This window comes from Castor canadensis, chromosome 12 (genome assembly GCF_047511655.1).
Source record: "Castor canadensis chromosome 12, mCasCan1.hap1v2, whole genome shotgun sequence".
NCBI classification, from domain to species: domain Eukaryota; kingdom Metazoa; phylum Chordata; class Mammalia; order Rodentia; family Castoridae; genus Castor; species Castor canadensis.
This window is the reverse complement of record NC_133397.1, coordinates 31,564,062-31,575,879: the sequence shown is the minus strand read 5'-3', so window position 1 is coordinate 31,575,879 and position 11,818 is coordinate 31,564,062. Positions and strand designations below refer to the sequence as shown.

Sequence of the window (11,818 nt, the reverse complement as noted above, 5' to 3'; positions counted from 1 at the left end):
CAGGCTAACCTCATTCAGAATGATGTTCTCCAATTCTATCCATTTACCAGCAAATGCTAACATTTCGTTCTTCTTCATGGCTGCATAAAATTCCATTGTTTATAGATACCACATTTTCTTGATCCATTCGTCAGTAGTGGGGCATCTTGGCTGTTTCCATAATTTGGCTATTGTGAATAGTGCCGCAATAAACATGGGTGTGCAGGTGCCTCTGGATTAACCTGTGTCACAGTCTTTTCGGTATGTCCCCAAGAGTGGTATTGCTAGATCAAATGGTAGATCAATGTTTAGCTTTTTAAGTAGCCTGCAAATTTTTTTCCAGAGAGGTTGTACTAGTTTACATTCCCACCAACAGTGTAAGAGGGTTCCTTTTTTCACCCACATCCTCACCAACACCTGTTGTTGGTGGTGTTGCTAATGATGGCTATTCTAACAGGGGTGAGGTGGAATCTTAGTGTGGTTTTAATTTGCATTTCCTTTATTGCTAGAGATGGTGAGCATTTTTCATGTGTTTTTTGGCCATTTGAATTTCTTCTTTTGAGAAAGTTCTGTTTAGTTCACATGCCCATTTCTTTATTGGTTCATTAGTTTTGGGAGAATTTAGTTTTTTAAGTTCCCTATATATTCTGGTTATCAGTCCTTTGTCTGTTGTGTAGCTGGCAAATATTTTCTCCCACTCTGTGGGTGTTCTCTTCAGTTTAGAGACCATTTCTTTTGTTGAGCAGAAACTTTTTAGTTTTATGAAGTCCCATTTATCTATGCTATCTCTTAGTTGCTGTGCTGCTGGGGTTCCATTGAGAAAGTTCTTACCTATACCTACTAACTCCAGAGTATTTCCTACTTTCCTGTATCAACTTTAGAGTTTGTGGTCTGATATTAAGATCCTTGATCCATTTTGAGTTAATATTGGTGTAGGGTGATATACATGGATCTAGTTTCAGTTTTTTGCAGACTGCTAACCAGTTTTCCTAGCAGTTTTTGTTGAAGAGGCTGTCTTTTCTCCATCGTATATTTAGCACCTTTGTCAAAGACAAGTTGGTTATAGCTGTGTGGCTTCATATCTGGGTCCTCGATTCTGTTTCTCTGGTCTTCATGTCTGTTTTTGTGCCAGTACTATGCTGTTTTTATTGTTATTGCTTTGCAATATAGTTTGAAGTCAGGTATCGTGACACCTCCAGCATTGTTCTTTTGACTGAGTATTGCCTTGGCTATTTGTGGCCTCTTGTGTTTCCATATAAATTTCACGGTAGATTTTTCGATCTCTTTAATGAATGTCATTGGAATTTTGATGGGAATTGCATTAGACATGTAGATTACTTTTGGGAGTATAGCCATTTTTACTATGTTGATTCTACCAATCCACGAGCATGGGAGATCTCTCCACTTTCTACAGTCTCTCTCAATCACTCTTTCTTCAGAAGTTTATAGTTTTCCTTGTAGAGGTCATTCTCATCCTTTGTTAGGTTTACACCTAGATATTTGATTTTTTTTGAGGCTATTGTAAATGGAATTGTTTTTATATATTCTTTCTCAGTTTGTTCATTATTAGTGTATAGAAATTCTAATGATTTTTCTATGTTGATTTTATATCCTGCTACCTTGCTATAGCTATTGATGGTGTCTAGGAGCCTCTGGGTAGAGTTTTTTGGGTCTTTAAGGTATAGGATCATGTCGTCTGCAAATAGGGATATTTTGACAGTTTCTTTACCTATTTGTATTTGTTTTATACTGGAGAGGAGTTCTTATCCAGCTCTTGGAATCAAGGAGAACGTTAGGTCTCTCAGTTATATGCACTCACTTAAAAGAGACTCAGCACTCATTTTCTGCCTTCCTTTACCACTTACAAAGGACTTATAAATACTTAACTCTTCCTGTTAAGTATTCACTTCTTCACTTTTTGGAATAAGTCATTCTTTTTTAACTGCTACCAAGCTTGCTCCCTCCCTCCCTCCCTTCCTTCCCTCTTTTCTTTCTTTCTTCTCTTCTTTCTCTTTCTTCCCTCTCTGTCTCTCTCCCTCCCTCTCTCTCTCTCTCTCTCTCTCTCTCTCTCTCTCTCTCTCTCTCTCAATAGTGGGGTTTGACCTCAGGGCCTTGTGCTTGTTAAACAGGCACTCTACCACTTAAGCTATGTCCCAACGCTATCATCTCTTATATTAGCTTTGAAATGGTAGATAAAATTAAGCATTATGCTTTAAGGATTTCTTTGCATGTTAATCATAAAGAATGATCTCAGAAATTCAAGTAAGTATGATTAAGATGATAAAATGGGCTGGGTGCAGCAGTACACATGTGTAATCCCAGCTACTTGGGAGGCAGAAATAGGGAGGTTCACAGAGACCAACCTGGATAAAAAGTTAGCAAGACATTGGTGTATCCAGTGATCACAGGTACAGGGGAGGCAGTGAGTAGGTGCATCACCCTCTGAGGCCTGCCTCAGGCAAAAATGCAAGATTCTGCCTAAAAATAATTAAAGCAAAAAAGCCTGGAGGTATAGTTCTAGTGGTAGAGTGCCTGTGTAGCAAGCACTCTAAGCCCTGAGTTGAAACCCCAGTAATGCAAACAATCAAACAAACAAAAAACCCAATAAGGACTGCAGGCATGGGTCAAGAGGTATAGTGCTTGCCTGGCAAGCATGAGGCTTTGAGTTCAAATCCCAATATCACACAAGAAACAAAACAAAATTAAAAAGCCACTCAAAATCCAATAAAATGTAGTTATTAGTGTTTGTGTAGTTGTTAATCCATACTTATGTAGAAAACGTTAAAAATCAGGGTAATCTTGAACTAACATTTGAGTTATGTGAATTATCATTTATTTTGAGTAGTAACATTACCAAACAACATCATAATCATTGATGAGAGAAGAATGGGAAGCAACAATTGTGAAGCAGTAGTATTTTGAGCCAAAGGAGTTTTTGAACTCCTACATATTTGAGAATTGCTTTCCTTATCTTTATACACAAATGTCAGTCTGGCTGGTTATAGGATAATGTCCCAGTATTCAGTATCGTTTGAATTACTGATGGCAATATCAGCAGACAAAAAGTAAAACATCCCTAGACACTTAATCTTCTGAAGGATGCCATCTGCTATTTTCTAGCCATATATTAGTTTTGCTCATTTCAAATATTGTGATGGATTCTGAAATCACCTTTTGTTAAAGACTTTTGAAAAGATACAAACAATCTTAGCTATCCATTTAATGGTTTGCACTGTTTGTAACAAGTTAAAATATGAGTGTGTTTCTCTGGAAAGCTCTTGAATGTAATTTTTTTAATTACACAGGGTTTCAGTTTATAAATGTCCTCAATAGCTATAGAAATTGTATTTTTTTTGTACTTACTCTGGTGAAACACAAGACAGTTCATTCATTTATACCTGTCTGGTTAATGGTTTATTATCAGTGCTTATTTTCATTAGCTTTTTCAAATAATTATGATCTGAAATTAATTAGTATGTAGATTTTAACTTATACATTTCTTTCCCATGTTAATTTATCTGAAATTGGGATTTTTCTCTGTTCACTCTCATTTGGCAGTATCTTTTTCTTTTATACTGCTATACATAATAATAGTACATTAAAAATGTATAGTAGCTTAGATTTGACAAAACATGGTTTTATTTTTGAAAAATTTCAGTCTCTTACGGCCTTATTGTATCAGATGGCCTTCATCACCAATGTCTCTTGCTGATATAACTGACCATGAAAAGCCAAAATCACCTATACTCAGAGATCAATCAGCTATATTTGTACATTGAAATACTGTTCCAAACTAGCATTAAGAATGAGTTTCATAGAAATTAGGACAGGTATCATTCCTATAAGCCATTCTAGGTTAACAAGGAGTAACTGAACCTTGACCTAGTTCAGAAAAAAAATAATAAGCATCTTTGCTGATCAAATTTGTTTCCATTCAATTTAAAAATCACTTTGAAACCACTGGGAAATTTAGATTGTTGTATCTTAAGTTACTTGCTAAATATATAATCATAGCTGAGAAAAATGAACCTTGCGTTTCCAGCTCCTAAACTGGCCCTTTTTGAGGAATAACAATATGCAGGCAGTTTTTGATCTGTATGATGTTTTAGAATTCACAGAGTGCATTCATTTTTCTTTTATTTCTCAAAATGACTGCTTTGTAGGAGTAATGTTAATGTCTATTTTATATAGAGAGAAACTGAGGCTAAGAAATAAAGATTACTTATCCAGAGAAATAAACCCACACAGCTACAGCCATCTTAATCTTGACAAAGGCACGAAAAACATACATTAGGGGGAAAAAACAGCATCATTCTTTAACAAATGGTGCTGGGAAAACAGGACATGTACATGTAGAAGACTGCACCTATATTCCCCACCTCTCAGCCTCCTCAAAAATCAATTTAAAAATGGACCAAAGACTTTAATGTAAGACTTGAAACATTGAAAGTGCTAGAGGAAAACATGGGGGAACCACTTGTGAAGACATAGACATAGACAGTGACCTTCTGAATAGGACTCCAACTCCTCAGGAAATAGTTGCAAGAATTTAAAAATGTCATTGTATGAAATTCAAAAGCTTCTGCACAGCAAAGGAAACAATTACCCCAGTGAAGAGACACCCTACAAAATGACAGAAAATCTGTCAGAAAGTCATCTGATAGGGACTCATACCCAGAGTATATAAAGAACTCAAAAAAATCATAGACACCAAAATAATAAATAATCAATACATGGACAACTGAAATAGACAGGCAGTTCTCAAAAGAAATACAAATAGCCAGTAAATATATGTAAAAATGTTCAACATCCTTAGCTATTGGGGAAATGCAAATGAAAACCACATTGAGATACCATCTTAACTGAGTCAACTATCACTCAACTGAGTGGTTATCAACAAAACAAATTCTGATGAGGATGTGGGGAAAAAGGAATGGTTGTAGGTGGTGGTCATAATATAAAATTAATGCAATCAATATGGAAATCAGTATCAATGTTTTTCAAAAAACTAAAAATAGAACTGCCAAATGATCTAGCTATACTGCTCCTTTGTATATACCTGAAGAAATCAAAGTCAGCATACAATAGAAGTACCTGTATACCCATGTTTATAATGGCACCACTCACAGTAGCCAAGTTATGGAATCAGCCTAGGTGCCCTTCAACAGATTATTGAATAAATGAAATATACATATGCAATGGAATTTTTTTTAGCTATAAAAAAAGAAAGGATTAAGTCACTTGCAGGAAAATGGATGGAACTGAGGAGCATCATGTCAACCAAAATAAAACAGACTCAGAAAGACAAATATGTGTTTTCTCTCATATGCAGAATCTAGATTAAAAAGGAAAAGACATGAAAGCAGAAGAGGGACTATTGGGAATGAGTAGGGGATGGGGGAAAGTGGGAGAGGGAATAAGAGATGGTATTAGGATGCATGAATATAGTCAAAGTACATTATGTTCATTATGAAGATGTAACAATGAAACCCATTATTTTGTTCAGTTAATATATAGTAATAAAAAAGTAGTCAAAGAATTGTGAGACATGCAAAGAGGCAGACAGATATGACCTTTGACTAAGAGAATATATCAATCAATAAAAATAGGCCTAGAAATGAAAACATAAGAACATTAAAAGAACTATTATAATTATGCATTATATTTTTAAGGAAGTACAGGAAGACTCAAGCATGATGAAAAGAGAAATAGAATTCACAAAAACAACCCAAAGGAAACATCAACATTTCTCTCTAAATAATTTATAGAACAAATAGTCTAAAATTAGTATGAATCAGCCAGAACTAACTGGCTCACACCTGTAATCATAGCTATTTGGGAGGCTGAAATTGGGAGGAGAGGTCAGCCCAAACAAAAACTTCATGAGAGCCAGGGACCAGTGTCTCATGTCTGTAATCCTAGCTACTCAGGAGGCAGAGATCTGGAGGGTCGTGGTTCGAAGCCAGCCCAGGCAAATAGTTCACAAACCCTATCTTGAAAAAAACCCACCACAAAACAGGGCTGGTGGAATGGCTCAAGATGTAGGCCCTGAGTTCAAACCCCAGCACTGCAAAAAAAAAAAAAGTTCACGAGATTTCCCATCTCAAACAATAGCTGGGCATAGTGGTATGTACCTGTCATCCCAACTGTGGTATAGAGTATAAAGTAAAAGGATTGCGGTACAAGGCAGCCTGGGCAAAAAGCAAGACCCTGTTTCCAAAATAACTAGAGCAAAAAGGGCTAGAGGTATGGCTCACGCAGTACAGTTCTTCCCTTGTAAATACAAAGCCCTGAATTCAAACCCCAGTACTGGCATATAAAAAATTAGTATAAATCTATATTTTGACATATAACCTATTTAGATCTGTTTCTTGAGTGAGCTTTGTTGGTTTGCTGCTTTCAAGGGATTAGTCCATATCATCCAAGTTGTCAAATATGTTGACAAAAAGTTGTTGCCAATATTTCCTTGTCATTATATTGTCTCCAGAATACCCAATGATATGCTTTCACCTTCCCTCCCTTCCTCTTTCCCTCCCTTCCTCCCTCCCTCCCTTCCTTCCTTCCTTCCTTCCTTCCTTTTCTTTCTTTCTGCTTTTTGTTTTGTTTGTTTATTTTGATACTGGGGATTGAACTCATGCTTACTAGGCAAGCACTCCCCACTTGAGCCACGCTCCTAACCCTTTTGTTTTTGTTTTATTTCATTTTTGAGGTAGAGTCTTGCTAACTTTGCCCCCACTGAGTTCAAACTCTCAATCTCCAGAGTAGCTGGGACTACAGGCACAGGCATGAACTATTAATGTCTGACTGTTTTTCCCCCATGCTGCTAGAGATCAAACTTTAAGGACTTAATGTATACTAGGAAAACCTTCTACCACAGAGCTATACCCTAGCCCCTGCTTCATTTCTTATGGAATACATATAAAAAGATGCTAAATATGTAAAGCTGAAGCTATAGTAATAGAAGATAGAGCAGTGTTTGGAGATAATATGACTGTCATTGGATATGAGAAAACTTTTTGGGGTGATGAAGATATGCTACATTTGTGTTATCAGTGTGGTAGCTACTAGTCTCATATGGCTATTGGGCAACAGAATGTGTGTTCCACAAATTGATGAGTACTGTAAGTATATAATACACATTGGATTTTGAAGGCATTCTGGAAAAAAGAATGTAAAATATCTCAATATTTCATTTTGATTGGATCATGTTACTTAAGATTACATATATATTGTATTAAGTAAATTGTATTAATTTTACCTATTTCTTTTTTCTCTTCTCTAATGAGGTGACCAGAATATTTAAAATTATGTATGTGACTTACATTATATTCCTATTGGACATCTCTGTTCTATATTGAGATTGTGTGGTGGGAATAGAAAAAGATTGTAATCTTTGTTGATTTCCAGAATATTTTCCCCTTTTTTATATGATTTGTGAGCTGTTTATTACTAGAGGAACATAGAGAAATCAGTCTCTGAAACGTAATCTTTTTCTTAGGTTGAAATCAGCTCGAGATGTTGTTTCTAGGACTGGTCATTCATTGGCCCTTGGTTGTTTGCATCGTTATGTTGGTGGAATAGGCTCAGGACAACACCTAAAGACCAGCGTTAGCATTTTACTAGCTCTAGCACAAGATGGGACATCTTCTGAAGTTCAGGTACAGTAGTAGTGATTTTTTTTATTATCAAAATTTTAAATAATGTTTTTAGGAAAATTATTTGCTCTGTAAAACAATACTGACTGCTAAGTTGTTAGGGAAAATGATCTTGTTACTTGTTTTAGTTTTTTTTTTATTTTGTTATTTTGTTTGCATTAATAAGATTTCTTTTCAACCTAATCTTAAAATCTGCCTTATTCTGGGAATTAAGCACACTCATATATTCTCTTTCAAGCATATTTTATTGTTATTATTTATTATCTCTTGAATTTGTTTCTTTTTTGAATTTCCTTACATGGTAAGATTGGTCAAGTTTTGTTTCCTTTTTTCTCTTTCTTTCTGTATTACCCAAGCCCATGTTCTGAGTGAATAGTTGGATCTTCATGTTTACTCTTTGAATGTTTTTCGTCTTTGTTGTTTCTCCCCAAGCATTTTATACATAAAATAAATATAACTGTAGTGAGGGCCAAAGCATGTATAAAAGTAGACTTGATTTGCCAGTTCACATTGGTGTGTCTGAAAATATTAAGAGTATATGCATGTAAAAATTCAGTATAGTTGATTCATTATACTCTTTCATTCCTTATAACTGAAGTAGTTAAATTTTGTTTTAGACTTGGTCTCTTCATTCACTTGCTTTGATAGTGGATTCTAGCGGCCCAATGTATCGTGGATATGTGGAGCCAACATTATCTCTAGTTCTTACCTTGCTGTTGACAGTTCCACCTTCACATACAGAAGTTCATCAATGTTTGGGTAGATGTTTGGGTGCTATTATAACAACTGTTGGTCCTGAACTGCAAGGTAAGTAAGTTCATCTTAAAGAAACTAGTTAATTTTACTACCTTTCAGTATCCTGAATGTCATCATCACATTGCTTGAAGAAATTTTATAATAATAATTTTTTTTATCACTGAACATTTGTGTTTTCCAAAGGCTTGGCACTCAACATTTTGCATCTGCTATTTTTTAAAATCCTATGACATGACAGTCTTTTTTAAAGTTTTGAGCAGAGAAAATATTTTAAAATCAAATTTAGTTTGGGGCCCCATGAAAATAAAGGTAAAACAAGTTTCTATGTGTCTTTATGGAGTTTGCTTCACTTTTTTTAAACTCTCAAGTCAGGAACATAGTTTAAAAAAAATCAGTGTTTTATGAAGTAGATAATATTACCATATTTTTCTATGAGGAAGTAAGCTCAGAGAAGATAATTCATCTAGAGTTCCTCAACTTATGAGGGCATATTTATAATCTTAAAGCTTGTGTTCTTACTACTCAGAACTAATTCTATTAATGTCTAAACACTGAAGTCAGTAATTTTTTGTGAATGTATCCTAAATATATAAGCTGCATTCAGAATTTTCACTTTCCTCCTCTACCATTTACTACATGCTTTCAATGGGTCAAACTTTTTATCTCCAGTTACATCATTTAATTCTGACAGTTAATTAATTCAGAGATGCATATTATCTCTATTTTACAAATGAAACTCAAAGGCTGAGAGAGGTTAAAGACTTTTCCAAAGTTATATGTATATGATTCTTTGATTTCCTTGTCTGGTCTTTATTTAATATTATTTTATTTTGCATTATAAAACAGTTGTCAATTATACTAGTATTTGGCACTTAAATTATATATATATATATGTGTATATATATATATATACATATGTAGTGTGTAATATTGTAATTTATTTTCCCTAATTATCTCTATAAAAATTTCTGCCCATCTTATTAGGAAAACAGTATTTGAAGTTAGTATATATTGAAAATGATAGTATTGAACAGAGAACCAGAGAATGAGAATGCTTTGGCTCTTTCAAGTAAAACAACAGTGGTTGTAGAAGAGAGTATAATTTATCAGGGAATAAATATATATCTATCTAAATCTCAGACAGGTGTATTATTGCTATCCAACACAGTTGTGTTTTGCAATAATTTCTCTTGACTTTGTAGACCATTTTTTTTTGAACAATCCGAATAATTAATGATAATCATGTTACTAGATTATTATCTTCTAAAGATCTAAATCTAAATTTCTAGGAATATTTTTGTGATATTAAACAATGATTGTATTTTACTTTACTTTTATTTTGCTCCTAGGAAATGGAGCAACAATTTCCACAATTCGCTCCTCTTGCTTAGTGGGCTGTGCAATCACTCAGGACCATTCAGACTCTCTGGTTCAGGCAGCTGCCATCTCCTGCCTTCAGCAGCTTCACATGTTTGCACCACGTCATGTCAACCTATCTAGTCTTGTTCCCAGCCTTTGTGTAAGTATAAGGCTGTTTCATTCACTGATTTATTTTTGGAGCCTCTAAATTTCTTTCAAAAAGTGTATCAAAACAAAAGATGTGAGTTTCCTGGGCTGGGAGTTCTAGGGTTTCAGTGTCAATAACTATTTTATGACTAATCACGTTATCCATAAGTTTTCTTTTTTGCCTTGTAAGAAATATTTTGTTACTTGGGAGGATTATGGTTCAAGGCCAGTCTGGACAAAAAGTTCGTGATACCCTATCTCAACAGAAAAAAGCTAGGCATAGTGGGGCACACCTATTATCATCCCAGTTATGGTGGGAGCTTAAAATAGGAGAATTGCAGTGTAGGCTGACCTGGGCAAAAATGGAGACCATATATAACCAGAGAAAAAAGGAATGGAAGCATGGTTCAAGCTATAGCATCCTGGCCTAGTAAACGTAAAGCCCTGTGTTCAAACCCAAATCCCAATACCACCAAGCAAATGAGCAAAACAAAAGAAATATTTGATGATTTTTTTTTCTTGGCTAAGAATGTGCCACATGTAGTCTTTCCCTCTTATAGTTTTATTTCTTAAAACTTGATTGATAATTTCTGAGGATCTGTTGCTGTCATTGCCATCATCAATTTATTCATTCAACAAATATTATAGCATGTTATATGTCAGATACTAGGCAAAGTACTGAAAGTACATTTGTGGGTGAGATAAGATTAAGCCCCTGTCATAATGAAGTTTTTAGTTTACATGGAAAATTGGAGAGCAATAGCTATTTACAATCAAGATAAAAGCTAGAAGGAGCTATTGGAGAGCCAAAGAAGGCATATACTACAGGTCCAATTCTAATCCAGGCAAATAAATATTTTCCTGAAAAACAATACTTACAGACTAATTTATAGGATAAATAGGAGTTAGTTTGCAGAAGGGCACAATATTAGAGTACACAGCATTTATTTTTAGTCAGAGGGAAAAATAATGAAAGGCTCCCAAGTGAGAAGGAGTGTGATACATTTAAAGAACCAATTAGCCAATGTAGTTAAACCTGAGAGAGGAGGGGGATGTGGGGCAGCAGAATGTGAGATAAAGCTGGACAATTAGCAGATGGTAGGTCATGCAGACTTTTGATGTATATTATAACTTTGGGTCTTATTCTGCAAGCAATGGGAAACCATTACAAGGTTTTTTACAGGGGAGTAACATCATAAGATTTGCACTTTTTCCATTTTATTTTTTCTACATGATGGAGAATGGATTCTACAGGGTAAGAATTATTATGGTGTTCTAGTAGGAAGATGATAGTTACTTGCTCTTAAGTTGATAGTAATAAAAATGGGGAAAAATAGCTGGATTTGAATGGTATTTAGGAGGTAGAATTGACAGAATTTGTTGATTAATTGGCTCTCATGGAAAAGGAAGGAGGATATGGTTTAGGTTTCTGACTTGACCATAGTAATGGAATTTCCTGAGATTTTTGGCAATATTGGAAGAGTAGGTTGGGAAGATATCATTAATTCAGTTTTAGACAGTTCCACCAAAACAAAAAGGGAAAAGAAAAAGAAACCAGAAACTTTGATATATATTCATAGTTGGACTTTGGCCAATCTGAATAGTTTAAATGACAGTAGGATGAGGGAAGGAAAGATGCTAAGAAGACAGTGGTGAAATGATGGACTGTGATATTTCATTTGGAAAGGGAGGAGTATAAAGATAGGAGAAGACTGATATGGGAGAGAGAAAGGCACTGTAGATGTAACAGTGGAAGGATATTGTTGAAGTGAGAAGGAAAAAGACTGTTCAGGATAATAGAAAGCTCAAGACATTATATACCAGGTCAGTTGTGGTTTATTTAGCTTTACTCAACAAGCTTTGCTCCTGTTTTACTTTAGACTAGGGGGGATTCAATCAGTCCCAGAACATCGAGTTTGAAT

The 11,818-nt window shown here is 34.9% G+C and overlaps 1 protein-coding gene across 3 annotated transcripts in view; it reads left to right on the top strand.

Annotated features, from left to right (window-relative positions):
* Heatr5b (HEAT repeat containing 5B) overlaps positions 1 to 11,818 on the top strand; it is a 93,461-nt gene that overhangs the window by 35,134 nt on the left and 46,509 nt on the right. For all 3 annotated transcript variants that reach the window (XM_074049508.1, XM_074049509.1, XM_074049510.1), the window contains 3 exons: positions 7,478 to 7,637; positions 8,252 to 8,441; positions 9,740 to 9,909. In XM_074049508.1, the coding sequence (XP_073905609.1) occupies positions 7,478 to 7,637; positions 8,252 to 8,441; positions 9,740 to 9,909 (520 nt within the window). The remainder of the gene's footprint in view (positions 1 to 7,477; positions 7,638 to 8,251; positions 8,442 to 9,739; positions 9,910 to 11,818) is intronic.